Here is a 22,500-nt window from a genome sequence, read left to right as displayed (position 1 = left end):
TATATATATGTATATATATATATATATATATATATATATATATATATATATATATATATATATATATATATATATATTATCAACAACAACCGTGACTAGTCTATTACTGGGCAAAGTACTTAGGTATGTCCTTCCACTCGCGTCTGTTTATGATCTTTCTATGCTAGTTTATACCAGCAAATTTTCTTATTTTATCAATCCATCGTCTTCTCCCCCTTCCCTTGCTTCTTTTGCAATACCTAGGAACCCATTCTGTTATTCTTAATGTTCATCTATTGTCTGTCATTCTCAATATATGTCCTGCCCATGTTCACTTTTTTTTTTTTTTTACATGTTGTTAAAATGTTCTCTAACTTAGTTTTCTTTCGTATCTTTTTTCAGTCTCTTTATTCTTTCCGTAGCTCTTTGAGTAATTAGCCTATATTCTAAGGCTTTCGTAAGGCTACAATTTCTGATGCATAAGTTCATACTGGTAGGACCATCTGATTAAATAATCTCACATTGTTTACCAAAAGCTCTCCATCCTATGCTTATCCATATAATTTCGGTTTCATGTCCTGGGGAAGCAGTATCTGTCCTAAGTCGTATATTCATTAATAGTCTCTATAGTTCGTCCATAGGCCTTATCTGTTGTCTCTGCATTTTCTTTGATCATTACCTTAGTTTTACTCATATTTATTTTCAGTCCTACATTTTTATTTTCTCTATTCAAATGTTCCATCATCTTTTTTTTAATGTACTTCACTGATGAACCTAAATCTCACAGGGCCAGTTACAAAAATATGTATTATAAAATGTACTTACATTAACACACTACACTTGAATTAACATCCAATAATATCACCAACATTTGAACAACGCTATACACGATATATGTTGGATAAAAAACAGCCATTCATGTTTGAGAAACACTATGCATACTTGAGAAGAAAGAGGGCTGGTGAGCGTTGGCTCTTTCAAAGGGATAGACTGAATCTCTTCTGATCCCTATGCTAAGTCATATATATATATATATATATATATATATATATATATATATATATATATATATATATATATATATATATACATATATATATATATATATATATATATATATATATATATATATATCCTTAATTAAATCCAGAACCTTTCAGTCTAGCCTACTGTAAGCGTGGGGGATGGTCTAGCGGTGTCAATGTTGCCAAAGTAGTAATTTGAAGAAGGGGTACAAATATAGCTTGGGAGGCAACTTACTCTCAGCTAACTCCTCTTATCTTCCTCTCTTAACATTGAAAAAAGAATAACCTTAGTCTAGAATTTCCATGTCTTTTCTAACCATGTGGGAACAAAAAAAAAGAGTTAATCCCTCGTGCTCATACCTCGAGTGTGTCATACAGCATACTTACAAGTTTACATAAGACTTCATAACAAAGCTACGTGAAATAAAAAGTTAATTCTTTAAAATACATCAAACTTACCTATACGAAACTGAAGGAAAATACAATTAAATGAATGACGGACGTTTTATGTAATTTACTTAAATCTACACGAGCGAGACCCACCTTACGAACTGGCTATACACTTCTTAAATAGACAAATAAAATACATGAATAAAATATTTATTCTCATGCTAGACCAGCGTTGTAAATATATGTATATATATATATATATATATATATATATATATATATGTATATATATATATATATATACATATATATATATATATATATATACATATATGTATATATATATATATATATATATATATATATATATATATATATATAAATATATATATATATATATATATATATATATATATATATATATATATATATATATATATATATATATATATATATGTATATATATATATATATATATATATATATATATATATATGTATATATATATATATATACATATGTATATATATATATTTATATGAATAGGGAAATATTTCTTATATTCCTTGTTTTCCGTTAGATGAAAATTATTCGAAAACAATTATTCGAAAACAATTATTTAAAAAGCAGGTATTCAAATGGAAAATTATTCGTAAGAACGTTATTCGAAAGGACAATTTTTCGAAATGTTGTTTGAACGTTATTGGAACATTATTCCAATAGAAGCAGAATTCAGACACCTTCTCATTAAGGATGACTTTTCCACTTTGGTCAATCAGTGCTTGCACCGAAAGACTGTGGTCTAAAAGTGAGGTAAGATACACATTGCAATTTTGTGCTTTAAGAATTCGAATGCTGCTATTATTTTTATTATCATTACTTGCTAAGCTACAACCCTAGTTGGGAAAGCAGGATGCTATAAGCCCAGGGGCTTCAACAGGGAAAATAGTCCAGAGAGGAAAGAAAAAGTGTAAAAAATATTTCAATAAGGATAATGTTAAAATAAATATATCCTATATAAACTATAAAACCTTTAACAAAACAAGAAGAAGAGAAATGAGATAGAATAGTTTGCTCGAGTGTACCCTCATGCAAAAGGACTCTTACCAAAGACAGTAGAAGACCATGGTACAGAGGCTATGGCACTACCCAAGAATAGAGAACAATGGTTTGATTTTGGAGTGTCCTTCTCATAGAAGAGCTGCTTACCATAGCTAAAGAGTCTCTTTTACACTTACCAAGAGGAAAGTAGCCACTGAACAATTACAGTGCAGCAACACCTTGAGTGAAGAAGAATTGTTTGGTGATCAGTGTTGTAAGGTGTATGGGGACAGAGGACTATATATAAAGAATAGGCCAGACTATTCAGTGTGTGTGTACGTGTAGGCAAAGGGAATATTAACCGTAATCAGAGAGAAGTATCCAATGTACCACTGTCTGGCCAGTCAAAGGACCCCATAACTCTCTAGCGGTAGTATTTCAAAGGGGTGGCTGGTGCCCTGGCTAACCTACTACCTAGCCATAGCCTTTGTTCCCGTAGTCAAAGTTACTGAATCGTATGAATCGTTAGTGGATTAAAATATATATGTTCCAATTATAAATCCTCTTCTGAAAATTCATGGATTGGTCATCCTTCAAGACGTCATCTATGTAGTCCTATGTTTGATATAAGTATGTGGTCTTGTTTTGAGAGAGTCAATACTGATTTGCACAGGACTAACAATGCCCTTGAATGGTGGCACATTACCTTTTTACAGCAAATATCATCTGATCATCCTACAATATGGAAGTTCCTAGACGTTCTAAAAAGAGAGCAGGTTCTGCAACCTTTGGCGAGTATGGCCAGTTTGACACCTGCGCACTTTTTTGTTGCAACGTTGGGTGGTGCCACCTTGCAAAACACCTCGTGGCAGCTTGTGGCAGCTTGTGACAAGACCTCCTAAGAAAATTGTAAAACGTCACGAGGTCGCCAGGTTTTTAAAACATGTTCAAATTTTGTCGCGGAGTTGTGCAAGGGGGATGAGGTCACGCCACCTCGCAAAATAGGTTTTGCGACATCGTACACACACCTTCTAGGATGTTGCCCATGTTCGTGCCATTTTGTGCCACTTCGCACCAGCCACAATGCCTTGCGACCTTTTGCGAGGTGTGTTACCCCTACGGCGAGCAGCTGCGCACAGCCGACGATGTCTGGCGAGATCGTCCGAGATGATGATGTTTTGATGAGGTTTTGAGCCTTGACTGATTTGAGCGTGGGTGGGCCTGAAATACCGAGCACTGATTATTTGATATAGGTGTGCAGGTGACATATAAAGAGTCGCTAGGCCCAGCATCAATTATTCATAATCCAGCACATGCAGAAATACTACTACTACCTCTACAATACCTTGCCAGACCACCAAGCAGTCCAAGGAGTCCTAGCAGCCCCAGCCCCAGCCCAAGGAACCGGAGATGTTCCCTTCTCCAATGGTGCAGGAGACGGAGCCTGTTGATGATCCGGTTGTAGAAGAAGAACCTGTAGCATGACCTAGTGGACTACAGCAACTACAAAAAAAGCAGTATCGGCCCAGCAAGAGGGACAAACCTGTCTACCCCTTTACAGATGCCCAAATTTCTGAAATTGCTGAGTTTGTTAAGAATCATCTACCTCTCTACGACAAGCAAGATAAGCAGTGGTACAATCCCAAACTGAAGGAGAACCTGTGGATCGAGCTTGCAGCAACTTTTCCCGACTGTACTTTTCTGCAAGTGAGGATGTTGTTCGAAAAGAAAAGGACAGATTTCGGGAAAATAGAGGAGAGCATGAGTGGTGCCCCAGCAAGGAGGAGGACACCATGAGAGGAACAGGTCATGACCACCTGGGAGTTTCTCGGGCGGGATACATAGCTCACGAGAACAAACTATCGAGCCACAGATTCTCTCCTACCTTGCAAAGGGCCAATTCAGGCATAAATATTGACGAAACCTCAAGTGAGATATCTGGTAGCTGCATCAATCATCAGGAGAAGGAACCTGAAGAGGATGAACCAGCCATCAGAGACAGTAGCCTACACCGCAAAAGATGAGCAGACGGGATCCGGACATGGCATCAAGCAGCTCATGCAGAAGGACAATATGCTGACGCAGAAGAAGGAGGTTGAAGGACCTGAGGCCGAGATCCAGGACTTCGCAACGTACCTGTTTCCACGACTGAGAAGTGTCCCCCGGGAACTTCAAAGTGTTGTTCGGGAACATGCTGGAGATGGTCACAGTCCTGGAGGAATCGCCTGAAGGGACATCTTCCATCCAAAATCCTGGGCAAATCCTAAGCACTCTGATAGGGAGACCACAACCACAACCTCTACAGTGGCAACAACAACCAGAGGGAGTCCAGGCAGTGGCGGTGTTCCCTCCTACAATGAAGGCAAAATTCCAGCAACAACCATACCATCCAATACTGTACCAGCAACAACAGTTCCTCCAACAACCATACCAACAACACTAAGCAACATTTTACATCCCGCAGCAACAGCCAGTCCACCGCATCAAAATCAGTAACCACTCCCACCACAACAGCAAGTTTGGATACCACGTATTGCAACGCCATCATATAACTTCCCATCTCCAGCAGCTGCCTGCACTACCTCGCCAAATACTACCTTTTTCCGATTTTTTGGTGCCTTTGATATATTGTCCTAGCTGCCATCCCCAAGCATCTCGAGCATCTCGACCCCCAACGTTGTGTCTGCTGCAATGGAGCTGATGGTCACATCCCCCAGCCTAGACACCTCAAAGAATGTGTCGAGTGAAGAGAACGACCACGATTAAAGAAATGTTTAAAATGTACATTGTAAATATGAAGTATGTTGCCTTTTTTATAAATAACGACATTTTCTGTCAATCAATCTTTTGTAAGCATATATTTTTATGTAAATGATGAAGAAATTATATCTTAAAAAGACCTGAAATTTGAAAATAAAATGTAAAAAGAGATCTTAAAAAATCTGAAATTTATTAACCAAAGTTATGTTGCAATGCCAATGAAAATCAGTACTGTAAATAGAAATATACAAAGAAAATAACTTTAAATGTTCAATGAAAAGCACAGTTTGATTACATAAGGATTGAATAAAGAAATAGCTTAAAAATATATAAAAACAAAACTTAGTATGAAATGACAAATGAAAAACTTGAAAACTTGAAAACATTAAATTTATTAACAAACCATTTCTTGCTAAGTCAATGAAAAACATAGGATAACAAACACTCCAGATATACATTTGGAAAATAAAGTTGAATTGTACAATGAAAAGTACAACTTTTATTATGTAAGGAATGATTAGGAAATAGCATTACGAAACAATAAGAAATCTTGCTTTTTATATAAAAAAAACAATATTTTCTGTCAAACATAATCTTTTATAATCACATATATATTCTTAAAAATTATAGATATTTTTATGTAAATGATGAAGAAACTATATCTTGAAAAGACCTGAAAATTTAGAATAAAATGAGAAAGAGAGACCTTAAAAACATGCAATTTATCCACCAAACTTATCTTGTAAAGCCAATGAAAATCATTAAATAAAAATATACAATGAAAATTACTTGAAATGTGCAATGAAAAGCACAGTTTAAATATATAAGGATTGAATATAGAAATAGCTTAACAAAAATATAAAAAGAAATCTTAGTATGAAATGACGAATGAAAAACTTGGAAACACATTAAACTTATCAATAAAACATTTCTTGCTAAGTCAATGAAAAGAAGTAAATTGAAATAAACAAAGAATAGCAAACACTCTAGATATACATTTGAAAAATAACAAAGTTGAAATGTACAATGAAAATCATTATGTTGAAATGTGAAATGAAAAGCACAATGTTTTATCATATAAGGAATGTTTAATGAATAACATTACTAAAAATTAAAAGATCTTAGTTTTAAATGAAAAATTAAAAACTTGAAAACAATTATACATTTATTAACAAAATCTGCCTTACTAAGTCAATGATAAGCAGTGATAAGCAGTAAATTGAAATATACAGTTAATAGAAAAAAACTTTAAATATACAATCAAAATCATAAAGGTGAAATGTACAATGAAAATAACTATGTTGAAATGTAAATTAAAGCACAAAGTTTTATTGTATAAGGAATGTTTAATAAATAGCATTACCAACCATATAAAAAGAAATCGTAGTTTGAAATGAAAAAAATGAAAAACTTGAAAACACGTTATAAATTTATTAACAAAATCATAAGTCAATGATAAGCAGTAATAAGCAGTAAATTGAAATAAAAAAAAAAATAGCAAAACTTTAGATATACAATTAAAAGCACAAAGGTGAAATTTACAATGATATCAAATTTGGACTTAAGACATTTTAATTCGGGAAAAGACATTTTATATACATTTGAGGCATCTATTGTGTTAGTCGTCTTCTGGGATAGACAAGTCTCTCTTGCCAAGGTACTGCTCCTTCTTCTGAAGAGTAGTAGCAGGCCAGGTAATCTCAGACTGCCCTTGATTGTCTTGAATAGTTTGATCCCTTTCGATGCATTACTTGTACCATGAGATCCGACTCCTCCCTCCAAGTTCCAGGCAGCATGTTGTGTTGAGTATCTTCGTGGTCGATGTCGTTAGGAGCAAAGGGATAGTAGTCGAGTATGAGATTGTGCAAGATACATTCGCACATGGTTATCAGCGGCATTACTTTAGGTTCTTGTTGTATGGTGGTGCCGAAGATTATCTCATTTACAGAATACTGAATGCGTTTTCCACCACACGACGAGCGTGAGACAACCTGTAACTGTACTGTAGATCTTCTCATGGTGAGCCTGGGATGTGTGGGAGTATCATGGTTTCATCAGCGTTGTCTTCAGGCCAAAGGCATCATCTGCTATTATGTGGAAGGGGATTGGCATGCCATCAATCGGCAGAATGCTGTCCTCGGGAAATCCCACTTGGTTCTGCTCGATGGCAGGATGAAGGTTATACTTGCTCCAGGTTCCTCCATCACCAGCACCTCCTTCAACACCTACATCGACGTGCAGGAACTTGTACTTTGCATCTGCTATGGCCATGAGAATTATTTCCTTGGACTTTCTTGTAGTTATTGTATAGTGAACCTAATTTCCTTGGCTTCGTTTATAGAGACAGGCTTTCCATCAAGTGCCCCAACAAAATTATGGTAGTTCCACTTATTTGTGAATACTTTGGCGACTGTCTTCCCCTCCTTGGGAGTTTTGGGGCACTTCAGGAATTCATGTTGGTAGGTGTCAATGATGGCTTTGCACACTTCAGGCACAAATCTTCAAATCACACTCTTAGAGTCTCTGAAACTATATTGCAGACTTGTATAGGAATCCCCACTTGTTGAAGCAGAGGGTGGCAGCCAACTTCTATCCCACTGGTAGAGGATATCTCATTTTCGTCTGTTTCATGGTGAGCATTGGAGAAATGCTGTCATCCATCTCCATAAACAATCCAGGTTCAATCCGGACGAAGTTCTTGTACCCCCTAGGGTCTTCTTGGTGTAGTTCTTGTAGCAGCTGGTCATAATATCCATGTATGGATCTCTTCGTCAGCCCTTCCTGGCACCCCGTCGTTCTTCTTGCTTTTCTTCTTCTTTCTTGTACTTCAAGTGCTTCATCTAGTCGTTCTCCAGGATAGTTCTCGAGGATATAGGCAGCAGTTACAGTAAGAATACTAGCAATCATGTGGTCTGCCTCCCGTCTTGTTTAGTACTCATGATCCATCCTCTATACATATACCCCTGGTAGCTTGGGTACTTTTTTATGTGACACTTCGTGACACTTGCAAGTACCTCGCAAACCTTGTGGCATCTCGCAGGTACCTCGCGACACTGCGTCATTACGTCATAAAAGGTCGTAAACACCTCGCCTCACCTCGTGACACCTCGCAAGGAAACACCGTGTCCACGTCGTGGCACTGCGCAAGACATCGCAAAACAACCTTGTGACATGTCGCAAGACCTCTCATACTCCTGTCGCAATGTTGACAAAAAAAAAACATTGTGCTACCTACGAGGTAGCACAACCCCACGTTGCAGCAAAAAAGTGCGTATGTGTCAACCTACCATATTCATTATTAGAGTACTTGTGTGCTGTAGTACATAACTTCCGTTTATAAGTAATTTGTTCTATTATGAATTTATCTTAATAATAAGATTAGTTTTTAAAAGTTTTCTTTTGTATACTTCCATTTTTGTATATTTACCACTTTAGTTAGAATAAAGAATTTGGCATTTCGAATAATTATCCTTTCGAATAATTGTTCTTTCTGATAACATTCTTCTGAACAAGTTTCCATTCGAAAAGTGGTTTTCGATTGTTTTTGATTAGTTATTTTCCAACAATGTTCACATAATCTTGTTTTCTTAAAGAAGGATAATCCCAAGGGTGTTCAGAATTCTTTTTTCCACATATCTTTACTGAATGTGTATGGCCGCATTATTCCGTACCACATTTGACTAATCTTGAAATACTTATATTAATGCTTAGGTCAACAGAGGCGCAAACGTGACAAAAGTGTACCGATTCGTTAGGAATAAAACTCAGCCATTCCTCTATCAAGTACCAAGCTGTACACTTACATGTGCATGAAATCACAGATACATATGATAAAAAGATAGATAGGCAGATTGACACCCACGCATGCTGAAAAACTTTAAATGCAAGCACTTAAAAGGTTCTAGTATCAGAACGATAGATAGAAAGATAGACGTAGTTACACACGCATGCAAAAGAACCTTAAATGCGATCATGTGCAATGTTCTCTTATCTTCAAAGCGTTGGGAATGAGAGAATATTTCATCCAGCCAGAGAGATATTCCTGTGTGGAAAATAGATGAATAGAAGTAGAAGGAGAGGAAGAAGAAGAGGATGAGACGTCGCATGATTCTCCTCCTCATGATGATGATGATGATGATGATCACCATTCTCTGACAAACAAATTCAGGATTCATTTCGGATTCATTCAATTATCATCTGAATTGAGCGATGAAGGGATGGGAAGCGAAATGCTGCAGATTAGAATGCCATAATAATATTTACTTTCTGTCCTTGCTTTAAAGGAAATGGCATCGTTCAACATCGTATATTTATCAATTATGTCTTACTTTCAATTTAATTCTAGAGTATAATTCTGGGGGATCACTGATTTTATTTTTCTACTTCCACTTTAAATATTCCTTATTGTTTAGTTTCATATTTTCGGTGTTTGTGAGCAGAAATATTATTTTCTTATTAAAACAAGTCCTGGAATTAAAGCTTTTATCGTATTTAAATAGAAAAGTGATATATTTCATAGTTTTAAACAATTATAGTTGCCAATTATCCTCAATATTTTCATGCCATGATGAGGATATTCATTTGTAATTGATTTATTTTCTTTACTTCCATTGTATCATGCGATATAAAATGCTAATAAATCTTCAAAATATTAAGGTTGAAAATAACTTTCGAAGCTTCTGAGAAATTTTCCGGATCCCCTGGAATACCAACATTGTTTCATTATATTGTATACTTTACCTCACGTCTTCTCAACTTCTTAGTACAAAATGATTTATTTGTTTTTCCTTTTCTATTGTACTATGCGTATTCTACTTCCATGATTTTTCGCAGACTTTTTCGTCCTTTCTAGTAGAATTTCTATATTCCTCTATATTTCTTTATTACGTTTCTTATCCTCTCTCTTATCATATCACAGTACCTAAGACTCTTTCTCAGACTGAAAATTTGTTTAGTAGAGATTATTATTGAACTTTGACCAGAGCAGCATTACAGCGTAAACAATCGAACAAGCGTGTGTGTGTGTGTGTGTGTGTGTGTGTGTATCAGAGAGAGAGAGAGAGAGAGAGAGAGAGAGAGAGAGAGAGAGAGATTAATCTGTCTACTGGATCTACAAAGGTGAGACTTGTCTTCCTTTGTAAGGGATAAATGCTCTAAAGTAATTGCCCTCCAAATCGCTGCAGTAATTTCAGTTGAATAAAAATAGAACGTTAATTAAACAGTCGAGTGAAATTAATTTACATTTGCCTTCACTTTAGGAGAGAGAGAGAGAGAGAGAGAGAGAGAGAGAGAGAGAGAGAGAGAGAGAGAGAGAGAGAGAGAGAGAGAGAGAGAGAGAGAGAGAGGGTATGTTAATCTTTCTGCTCTTAAGCGGGAGAATAAATATTGTCATTCGACAAATTTTTATGAAAAATCCTATTATGAATGCGAACGTATTCATAACAACAAATATAAACATGGGGTAAGACATCTGATTTAATCAATAGATGAATTTAGATAAGAAACTGTATTTTGATTCTTTGTTCATGTTACGACCTTAGAAAATCTTCCCAGGATAAAAATATTAAAAATGAGGCAATATAAGCTAAGAAAGAAGGAAAAACTTCCGGATTACTGAAGAAAATAGGAAACCATTAAGATAAATGAAGGGAAAAGAAGAAACATCTAGGTAAGCGAAGAGAGAATGGGAAAAAATCGATATAAGCAAAGAGAAAAGGAGAAACATCAAGTTAAGCAAATAGAAACGAGGAACGTCTAGATAAGGGAAGAAAAATGAAGAAACATCAAGTTATGCGAAAAGGAAAGAAAAAGCATCCAGGTAAGCGAAGCGAAAAGAAAATGCATCCAGGTAAACGAAGAGAAAAGGAGAAGCATCACGGTGAGCAAAAAGAAAAGGAAAGCTTCCAGGTAAGCAAAGAGAAAAGGAAAAGCATCCAAATGAGCGAAAAGAAAAGGAAAAGCATCCAGAAAAACGAAGAGAAAAGGAAAAGCATCCAAGTAAGCGAAGAGGAAATGGAAAGCATCCAGGTAAGTGAAGAGAAAAGGAAAAGCATCCAGGTAAGCGAAGAAAAAATGAAAAGCATCCAGGTAAGAGAAGAGAAAATGAACAGCATCCAGGTAAGCAAAGAGAAAAGGAAAAGCATCCAGGTAAGCAAAGAGAAAAGGAAAAACATCCAATTAGCAAAGAGGAAAGGAGAAGTATCCATGTATGCAAAGAGAAAATGAACAGCCTCCAGGTAAGTGAAGAGAAAATGAACAGCATCCAGGTAAGCAATGAGGAAAGGAAAAGCATCCAGGTATGCAAAGTGAAAATTAACAGCATCTAGGTAAGCAAAGAGAAAAGGAAAAGCATCCAGGAATGCGAAGAAAAAAGGAAAAGCATCCAGATAAGCGAATAGAAAATGAAAGGCATCCAGGTATGCAAAGAGAAAGTGAACAGCATCCAGGTAAGCGTGAAGAAAATGAACAGCATCCAGGTAAGCAAAGAGAAAATGAAAAGTATCTATGTATGCGAAAAGAGAAAATGAACAGCATCCAGGTAAGCGAAGAGAAAATTAAATGCATCCAGGTATGCGAGGAGAAAATGAACAGCATCCAAGTATGCCAAGAGAAAATGAACATCAATTTTAGCGAAGAGAAAATGAACAGCATCCAGATATGCCAAGATAAAATGAAAAGCATCCAGGTATGCAAAGTGAAAATGAAAAGCATCAAGGTAAGCTAAGGGAAAAGAAAAAGCATCCAGGTAAGCGAAGAAAAAATAGAAAGCATCCGGGTATGCGAAGAGAAAATGAACAGCATCCAGGCAAGCAAAGAGAAAATAAACAGCACCCAGGTATGTGAAGAGAAAATGAAAAGCATCCAGGTATGCGAAGAAAAAGTGAACAGCATCTAGGTAAGGGAAGAGAAAAGGAAAAGCATCCAGGTAAGCGAGAAGAAAAGGAAAAACATCCAGGTAAGCAAAGAGAAAGTGAACAGCATCCGAGTAAGCGAAGAGAAAAGGTAAAGCACCAAGGTAAGCAAAGAGAAAATAAACATCGTTCAGGTTAGCGAAGAGAAAAGGAAAAGCATCCAGGTAAGTGAAGAAAAAATTAAAAAGCATCCAGGTATGTAAAGAGAAAAGGGAAAGCATCCAGGTAAGCAAAGAGAAAAGGAAAGTCATCCAGGTATCCAAAGTGAAAATTAACAGCATCCATGTAAGTGGAGAGAAAATGAACAGCATCTAGTTAAGCAAAGAGAAAAGGAAAAGCATCCAGGAAAGCAAAGAGAAAATGAAAAACATCCAATTAGCAAAGAGGAAAGGAAAAGTATCCAGGTATGCAAAGAGAAATTGAACAGCATACAGGTAAGCAAAAAGAAAATGAACAGCATCCAGGTAAGTGAAGAGAAAATGAACAGCATCAAGGTAAGCAAAGAGAAAAGGAAAAGCATCCAGGTAAGCAAAGAGAAAAGGAAAAACATCCAATTAGCAAAGAGGAAAGGAAAAGTATCCAGGTATGCCAAGAGAAAATAAACAGCACACAGGTAAGCAAAAAGAAAATGAACAGCCTCCAGATAAGTCAAGAGAAAATGAAAAGCATCCAGGTATGCAAAGAAAAATTGAACAGCATCCATGTAAGCAGAGAGAAAATGAACAGTATCCAGGTAAGTGAAGAGAAAATGAAAAGCATCCAAGTATGCGAGAAGAAAATGAACATCATCCAAGTATGCCAGGAGAAACTGAACAACATCAAGGTAAGCGAAGAGAAAATGAAGAGCATCCCGATATGCAAAGAGAAAATGAAAAGCATCTAGGTATGTGTAGTGAAAAGGAAAAGCATCCAGGTAAACAAAGAGAAAAGGAAAAGCATCCAGGTAAACAAAGAGAAAAGGAAAAGCATCCAGGTAAGTGAAGAAAAAAGGAAAAGCATCCAAGTATGCGAAGAGAAAATGAAGAGTATCCAGGTAAGCAAAGAGAAAATGAACAGCACCTAGGTAAGCGAAGAGAAAATGAAACATCCTTGTAAGTAAAGAGAAAAGACAAGCATCAGGTATGCCAAGAGAAAATGAACAGCATCCAGGTAAGTGAAGAGAAAATGAAAAGCATCCAGTTAAGCAAAGACGAAAGGAAAAGCATCCAGGTAAACAAAGAGAAAAGGAAAAGCATCCAGGTAAACAAAGAGAAAAGGAAAAGCATCCAGGTAAGTGAAGAAAAAAGGAAAAGCATCCAAGTATGCGAAGAGAAAATGAAGATTATCCAGGTAAGCAAAGAGAAAATGAACAGCACCTAGGTAAGCGAAGAGAAGATGAAACATCCTTGTAAGTAAAGAGAAAAGACAAGCATCAGGTATGCCAAGAGAAAATGAACAGCATCCAGGTAAGTGAAGAGAAAATGAAAAGCATCCAGTTAAGCAAAGACGAAAGGAAAATATGTCCCATGGTGCGGGTTAATTACAAAGCAATAAAACATGGAGGCGGTGATTTAGACGATTGTTACATCGTAAGAGGATTCATTGTCTAAGTTAATTTTCCCAACAAAAAGGAGCACAAATCTTCTTCAAGCGAGTGGAATAGAACTTTAAATCTTGGGATTACATAACATAAGAAATACAAGTTTCTTGCTGACTATCAAATGATTTCATTGTTCAATACAATGGAATTAACTTTGAACTAAATAGATACATACGGGGAGAGCAGACACTCGGGGAGACAGTTATATGACTATGATTATTACAAATAAAAAAAATTATCGGACGTCTAATGGCATGTGGACGACCGCCAAGGCTGAGGTAAGCTTACCATGGCAGGTGGGCTTAGTGAAGGTTGCCCAATCACTCGTTGTACTCGAACGTAATTGGTCTTCGACTGACTTATTCTAGGTATTCTTATTTCCTCTATATTGCTAGGGGGTCTAAGGGTTTGTCTCACCTAAGAGTAGCAGTGGCAGGTAATGTAACCGCACCGGACTGGTTCTCACTCTACATCCCTTCTCCCCAGTGTACCTGTTGACATGAAAACAGATTTAGTACACGTGTGCTTGAGTCAGCACATACCAAACAACGTGGAAAGCGGCTCAAACTGCTTCCCTTACTACTCATGGATCGAGGAGACGATGTCATAGGTCAGCAACATCCGCCCTACTTCCTGCGCATTTACTTTATTTTTTTTTTCGCTATTTGTTCTATATGTGATAAAGCATCTAGGTAAGCGAAGAGAAAATGAAAAGCATCCATGTATGCAAAGAGAAAATTAAAAGCATCCAGGTAAGCGAAGAGAAAAGGAAAAGAATCCAGGTAAGCAAAGAGAAAAGGAAAAGAATCCAGGTAAGCAAAGAGAAAAGGACAATAATCCAGGTAAGCGAAGAGAAAAGGAAAAGAATCCAGGTAAGCAAAGAGAAAAGGAAAAGAATCCAGGTAAGCGAAGAGAAAAGGAAAAGCATCCAGGCAAGCGAAGAAAAAAGGAAAATCCTCCAGGTAAGCGAAGAGAAAAGGAAATCATCCAGGTAAGCGAAGAGAAAAGGAAAAGAATCCAGGTAAGCAAAGAGAAAATGAAAAAGTATCCATGTAGGCGAAGAGAAAAGGAAAAGCACCCAGGAGAGCGAAGAAAAAAGGAAAAGCCTCCAGGTAAGCGAAGAGAAAAGGAAATGTATCCAAGTAAGAAGAGAGGAAAGGAAAATCGTCCTGGTAAGTGAAGAGAAAAGGAAAAACATCCAGATAAGCGAAGAGAAAAGCAAAAGTATCCCGGTAAGGGAAGAAAAAAGGAAAAGCATCCAGGTAAGCTAAGAGAAAATTAAAAGGAACCAGGTATGCAAAGAGAGAAGGAAAAGCATCCAGGTAAGCAAACAGGAAAGGAGAGCTTCCAGGTTTGTGAAGAGAAAAGGAAAATCGTTCATGTAAGCAAAGAGAAAAGGAAAAGGATCCAGGTAAGCGAAGAGATAAAGGGAAAGCATCCAGGTAAGTGAAGAGAAAATGAAAAGCATCCAGGTAAGCAAAGAGGAAATGAACAGCATCCTGGTAAGTGAAGAGAAAATGGAAAGCATCCAGGTAAATGAAGGGAAAAGGATAAGCATCCAGGCAAGCAAATAGAAAGGAAAAACAAATATCTAGGTAAGCGAAGAGAAAAGGAAAAGCATCTTGGTAAGTGAAGAGAAAAGGAAAAGCATCAAAGTAAGCGAGAAGAAAATGAAAAGGACCCAGGTAAGCGAAGAGAAAAGGAAAATCATCCAGGTAATTATTATTATTATTATTATTATTATTATTATTACTAGCCAAGCTACAACCCTAGCTGGAAAAGCAAGATGCTATAAGCCCAAGGGCTCCAATAGGGAAAAATAGCCCAATGAGCAAAGGAAATAAGGAAATAAATAAATGATGGGAACAAACTAACAATAAATCATTCAAAAAACAGTAACAACGTCAAAATAGATATGTCATATATAAATTATTAACAAAGTCAAAAACAGATATGTCACATATAAACTATAAAAAGACTCATGTCAGCATGGTCAACATAAAAACATTTACTCCAACTTTGAATTTTTGAAGTTCTACTGATTTAACTACTCGATTAGGAAGATCATTCCACAACTTGGTAACAGCTGGAATAAAATTTCTAGAAAACTGTGTAGTATTGAGCCTCATGATGGAGAAGTCCTGGCTATTAGAATTAACTGACTGCCCAGTATTACAAACAGGATAGTAGTGTCCAGGGAGATCTGAATGTAAAGGATGGTCAGAGTTATGAAAAATCTTATGCAACATGCATAATGAACTAATTGAACAACGGTGCCAAAGAATAATATCTAGATCAGGAATAAGAAATTTAATAGACCGTAAGTTTCTGTCCAACAAATTAAGATGAGAATCAGCAGCTGAACACCAGACAGGAGAACAATACTCAAAACAAGGTAGAATGAAAGAATTAAAACACTTCTTCAGAATAGATTGATCACCGAAAATCTTAAAAGACTTTCTCAATAAGCCAACTTTTTGTGCAATTGAAGAAGACACAGACCTAATGTGTTTCTCAAAAGTAAATTTGCTGTTGAGAATTACACCCAAAATTTTAAGTCATACAAATTTAAAGAAACATTATCAATCATACTTTGAGTTTTGTTAGGATTCTACTTCATACCCCATAATTTGCACCATGCACTAATTTTAGCTAAATCTCTGTTAAGGGATTCACCAACCATAGATCTACATTTAGGGGATGGAATTGATGCAAAGAGAGTAGCATCATCTGCATATGCAACAAGCTTGTTTTCTAGGCTAAATCACATGTCATGTGTATATAGTATGAAAAGTAATGGGCCAAGAACACTACCCTGTGGAACACCGGATATCACATTCCTATACTCACTATGGTGCCCATTAACAACAACTCTTTGAGATCTATTACTTGAAAAATCAATGATAATGTCAAGAAACGACCCACCCACTCCCAACTGTTTGAGTTTGAAAACAAGGGTTTCATGATTAACATGGTCAAAGGCAGCACTAAAATCAAGGCCAATCATACGAACTTCCTGACCACAATCAAGGGATTTCTGTACAGCATTGGAGATTGTAAGAAGGGCATCACATGCTCCAAGGCCTTTACGAAAACAAAATTGCAAACTAGGGAATAGATGATAACCTTCAGCAAACCTATCAAGACATTTTTCCAGAAGACGTTCAAAAACTTTAGATAATATGGGAGTTATGAAAATTGGGTGGTAATCAGTGGGACTTGAGCTACCACAAACACATTTACATAGAGGAGTAACATTTCCAATTCTCCAACAAGTGCTAAAAGCTCCTCTTCTTGCTAACTTGCACAAAATAGCAGACAACTTTGGAGCTAAGAAATCTGCTGTCTTTATAAAAAAACAAAGGAAAAATACCATTTGGGTCTACACCTCCATAAGCATCAAGGTCCATCAAGAGAGCTTTAATTTCACGAGATCAAAAAGCTAAACTAGTTAGTTTAGCCTCAGGAAAACAGGAATGAGGAAGGTCAGGTTTTTCATTACTCTTTACTGTCAAAAACATCAGCCAAAAGGGCTGCCTTTTCCTTTGGACAGTGAGTGACTGAGCCATCTGGTTTAAGTAAAGGAGGAACTGTTGCATCTACACCAAAGAGTGCAGATTTAAGGGTAGGTCACCATTTATGTTCTTGAGTTGTACCAGAAAGGGTTTCTTTTATGGTTAAATTGTATTCCTATTCAGTTGAGGCATAAACTCTCTGAGCAAGAGCTCGAAGCTGAGTATAGTTATTCCAGGTCAAATCTAATCTGTTACCCTTCCAAAGATGATAGGCCTCCTGCTTCTCCAAATAAGCACGTCTACAATCATCATTGAACCACGGTTTGTCCTTCACTCGGTACCTTAGCACACGAGAAGGGATACGGGTATCAATTCTGTTGACTAGATTCTCATTCAAAGGGACAACAGGATCTACACTACTATATAATTGTGACCAATTCAAGCACAAAAGATCATGCAAAATCCCATTCCAGTCTGATTGGGAATTCATATAGATTTTACAAGAGTATGATATATCGGGGAAAAGGAAAAGCATCCAGGGAAGCGCAGAGAAAAGGAAATGCATCCAGGTAAGCGAAGAGAAAAGGAAAAACATCCACCAAAGCTAAAAGAAAAGGTAAATACCATGATAAGCAAATATAAATTGAAAAATATTCAGATAGTCGAAGCAAAAACATCTAAATAAAGAAAGAGAAAAGGAAAAAAATCCAGTTAAGTAAAGAGAAATGGAAAAATATCAAGTTAGGTGAAAAGAAATGGATAAACATTGATATAAGCGAAGAGGAAAGGTAGAACACCAATATAAGAAAAAAAAAGAAAAAAAAAAAAAAAATAGGAAAACATCCAGGTAAGCAAAAAGAATAGGAGAAACATCCAGGTAAGCGAAAAGAAAAAGGATAAACATCAAGATAAGCGAAGACAAAAGGAAAAACATCCAGGTAAGCAGAGAGAAAGGGAAAAACTTCTAGCTAAGCAAAGAGAAATGGAAAAACATCGAGACTACAGAAAAGAAAAGGAAAAATCCAGATAACCAAGAATAAAATGAAAAACATCCATATAAGTGAAGCAAAACGAAAAAAAATAAGATAAGAATAGAGAAAAGGAAACAACCCACAAAAGCGAAGAGAAAAAGAAAAATATCCAAATAAGAGAGAGAAAAGGAAAATATGTACAGGTAAGCAAATAGAAAAGGAAAAACATCCAGATAAGAAAAGATATGAGGAAAAAATATCAAGATAAGCAATAAGAAAAGGAAAAACTCCCTGATAAGCTAAGAGAAAAGGAAAAATATCCAAATACGTGAAGATTAAAGGAAAAAAATCCAAAGAAGTAAAGAGAAAAGGAAACACTTTCAGCTTCGCAAAGAGAAAAGGAAAAATACCCAGATAAGCAAAGAGAAAAGGAAAAACACTCAGATAAGCAAAGAGAAAAGGGAAAACACTCAGATAAGCAAAGAGAAAAGGAAATACTCCCGGACAGGCAAAGAGAAAAGGAAAAACTTTCATATAAGCAAAGAAAAAAGGAAAAACACCCAGATAAGCAAAGGGAAAAAGAAAAACATTCAGATAAGCAAAGAGAAAATGAAAAACATCCAGATAAGCAAAGATAAATTGAAAAACATCCAGATCACCAATGATAAAAGGAAAAACATCCATATAAGCAAAGAGAAAAGGAAAAACCTCCACATAAGTGAAGAGAAAAGGAAAAACATCCATATAAGCAAAGAGAAAAGGAAAAACCTCCACATAAGTGAAGAGAAAAGGAAAAACATCCCGACAAGCAAAGAGTAAAGGAAAAACTTTAAGGTAAGCAAAGAAAAAAAAAGAACACCTAGATAAGCAAAGAGAAAAGGAATAACTCCCAGATAAGCAAAGAGAAAAGGAAAAACACCCAAATAAACAAATAAAAAAGGAAAAACATCTAGATAAGTGATTAGAAAAGGAAGAACACCCAGATAAACAAAGAGAATAGGTAAAATGCCCAGATAAGCGAAGAGAAAAGGAAAAACATCCAGGTAAGTGACGAGAAAAGGAGAAACCTCCAGATAAGCAAAGAGAAAAGGAAAAAACCCCAGGTAAGCAAATAGAAAAGGGAAACATTCAGATAAGTGAAAAGAAAAGAAGAACACCGAGATAAGCAAAGAGCCAAGGAAAAATATCCAGATAAGCGAAGAGAAAAGAAATAACTCTCAGATAAGCAAAGAGAAAAGGAAAAAACCTCCAGGTAAGTGAATAGAAAAGGAATAACACCAATATAAGAAAAGAGAAAAGGAAAAACATCCAGATAAGCGAAGAGAAAAGGAAGAATATCCAGATAAGCAAAGAAAAATGAAATAACGGTCAGACAAGAAAAGAGAAAGGGAAAAACACCCAGATAAGCAAAGAGAAAAGGAAAAACATCCTGATAAACACAGAGAAAAGGAAAAACATCCAGATAAGCAAATAGAAAAGGAAGAATATCCAGATAAGCGAAGAAAAAAGGAATAACTCTCAGATAAGCAAAGAGAAAAGGAAAAACACCAAAGTAAGCAAAGGGAAAAGGAAAAATATCTAGATAAGCGAAGGGGAAAGGAAGAATATCCATATAAGCAAAGAGAAAAGAAGTAACTCCCAGATAAGCAAAGAGAAAAGGAAAAACACCAAGATAAGCAAAGAGAAAAGAAATAACTATCAGATAAGCAAAGAGAAAAGGAATAACTCTCAGATAAGCAAAGAGAAAAGGAAGAATATCCAGATAAGCGAAGAGAAAAGGAAGAATATCCAGATAAGCAAAGAGAAAAGGAATAACTCTCAGATAAGCAAAGAGAAAAGGAAGAATATCCAGATAAGCGAAGAGAAAAGGAAGAATATCCAGATAAGCAAAGAGAAAAGGAATAACTCTCAGATAAGCAATGAGAAAAGTAAAAACACCAAGATAAGCAAAGAGAGAAGGAAAAACATCCAGATAAGCAAAGAGAAAAGGAAAAATATCTAGATAAGCGAAGGGGAAAGGAAGAATATCCATATAAGCAAAGAGAAAAGAAGTAACTCCCAGATAAGCAAAGAGAAAAGGAAAAACACCAAGATAAGCAAAGAGAAAAGAAATAACTATCAGATAAGCAAAGAGAAAAGGAATAACTCTCAGATAAGCAAAGAGAAAAGGAAGAATATCCAGATAAGCGAAGAGAAAAGGAATAACTCTCAGATAAGCAATGAGAAAAGTAAAAACACCAAGATAAGCAAAGAGAGAAGGAAAAACATCCAGATAAGCAAAGAGAAAAGGAAAAATATCTAGATAAGCGAAGGGGAAAGGAAGAATATCCATATAAGCAAAGAGAAAAGAAGTAACTCCCAGATAAGCAAAGAGAAAAGGAAAAACACCAAGATAAGCAAAGAGAAAAGAAATAACTATCAGATAAGCAAAGAGAAAAGGAATAACTCTCAGATAAGCAAAGAGAAAAGGAAGAATATCCAGATAAGCGAAGAGAAAAGGAATAACTCTCAGATAAGCAATGAGAAAAGTAAAAACACCAAGATAAGCAAAGAGAGAAGGAAAAACATCCAGATAAGCAAAGAGAAAAGGAGGAATATCCAGATAAACAAAGAGAAAAGGAATAACTCTCAGATAAGAAAAGAGAAAAGGAAAAACACCCAGATTAGCAAAGAGAAAAGGAAAAAACATACAGGTAAGCAAAGAGAAAAGGAAAAACATCCAGATAAGCGAAGAGAAAAGGAAGAATATCCAGATAAGCGAAGAGAAAAGGAATAACTTGCAGATAAGCAAAGGGAAAAGGAAAAAACATCCAGCTAAGTGAATAGAAAAGGAAGAACACCCAGATATGTAAAGAGAATAGGAAAAACATCCAGATAAGCAAAAAGAAAAGGAAAACCACCCAGACAAGCAAAGAGAAAAAGAAAAAAACTTCCAGGTAAGTGAATAGAAAAGGAAGAACACCCACACATGTAAAGAGAAGGGGAAAAACATCCAGGTAAGCAAAGAAAAAAGGAAGAGCACCAAGATAAGCAAGGAGAAAAGGAAAAAAAAATCCAGGTAAGTGAATAGAAAAGGAAGAATACCCAGATATGTAAAGAGTATAGGAAAAACATCCAGATAAGCAAAGAGAAAAGGAAAAACACCCAGATAAGCAAAGAGAAAAGGAAAAACACCCGGATAAGCAAAGAGAAAAGGTGAAACATCTAGATAAGTGAATAGAAAAGAAAGAATATTTTGATAAGCAAATAGAATAGGAAAAGAGAAAAGAGAAAAGGAAAAACATCCAGATAAGTGAAGGGAAAGGGAAAAACATCCAGATAAGTGAAGAGAAGAGAAAAGACCACCAAATAAGTGAAAAGAAAAGGAAGAACATCCAGATAAGCAAAGAGAAAAGGAAAAACACCCAGATAAGCAAAGATAAAGGGAGAAACATCCAGATAAGTGATTAGAAAAGGAAGAATATCCAGATAAGCGAAGATAACAGGAAAAACATCCAGATCAGCGAATAGAGAAGGGAAAACACTGTTAAGCGAGAGAGAGAGAGAGAGAGAGAGAGAGAGAGAGAGAGAGAGAGAGAGAGAGAGAGAATCTCCCGCACGAGCAGGTGGAGCTGATTATTTTCAGCTACGCCATGAGCAGGACCGCTTAGTTTAATTACATCGCTTAAATATTCATCTCTGCCCACCTGGAACGCTGCTTTTAGATATTATGAGATAGAATGCTCAATCATACAGCTCAGTAGAATGAGAGTTTATAATCTAAAATGCTTCCTAATTAACTGATCAGGACAATGGCCTAATTTACTCCATATTAATTGTTTAGTTTTTCTTATGCTTTAGTTACAATGTTAGACCTACATAATAGGGATGAAACTCTTGGAATTTCTATTTACATGTTCACGTTAAATCATGACAATATCAACAATAATTTCGAGTTTCGTTAGCACTGGCAAAAGAAGGATGTTATTAGACTGTTCGTTAGGTGTAGAATGTAGTATCCAAGACTTTTGATTCCCGGCAATTTCTAGTTGTTATAAAAGCTTTGAACAAGAATAATTGCCGGGTCAAGCACTCACATCCATTAGCAGTCCCAGAAGGTTGGAATATTAGTATATTCGCATTTGGATGTAACGAACCTAGCCTTTTTCTAATGTAGAGATGGTGGACCTGGCGAGGCTCCGTTGATATGCAATAGATAGTAATAAGCCTAAACATAAATATATGTACATATAAGCGAGGGAATTATCAGTTAATTACATATTTGATAAAAGTATATTTCGGTCTATTTCAGTGTTCATGTGCTGACTTATAGTATATGAATAGTTCTCT

The 22,500-nt window shown here is 36.0% G+C and overlaps 2 protein-coding genes across 2 annotated transcripts in view; both read left to right on the top strand.

Moving 5' to 3' along the window:
• The first annotated feature begins 10,967 nt into the window (after positions 1–10,967).
• On the top strand, positions 10,968–12,847 carry LOC137649415 (glutamic acid-rich protein-like). The gene is made up of 4 exons (XM_068382403.1): positions 10,968–11,312; positions 11,515–11,910; positions 12,385–12,570; positions 12,665–12,847. The coding sequence occupies exons 1-4, from the start codon at positions 10,968–10,970 to the stop codon at positions 12,845–12,847; spliced, it is 1,110 nt and encodes a 369-aa protein (XP_068238504.1).
• Positions 12,848–12,871: 24 nt separating this feature from the next.
• The window catches only part of LOC137649414 (octapeptide-repeat protein T2-like), a 21,113-nt gene continuing 11,484 nt past the window's right edge, over positions 12,872–22,500 (top strand). The window contains exons 1-2 of the mRNA XM_068382402.1: positions 12,872–13,079; positions 14,438–14,857. Of these exons, the coding sequence (XP_068238503.1) occupies positions 12,872–13,079; positions 14,438–14,857 (628 nt within the window). The remainder of the gene's footprint in view (positions 13,080–14,437; positions 14,858–22,500) is intronic.

This window comes from Palaemon carinicauda, chromosome 11 (genome assembly GCF_036898095.1).
Source record: "Palaemon carinicauda isolate YSFRI2023 chromosome 11, ASM3689809v2, whole genome shotgun sequence".
NCBI classification, from domain to species: Eukaryota; Metazoa; Arthropoda; class Malacostraca; order Decapoda; family Palaemonidae; genus Palaemon; species Palaemon carinicauda.
The sequence above is the reverse complement of the archived record's forward strand: the minus strand, read 5'-3'. Positions and strand labels throughout refer to the sequence as shown.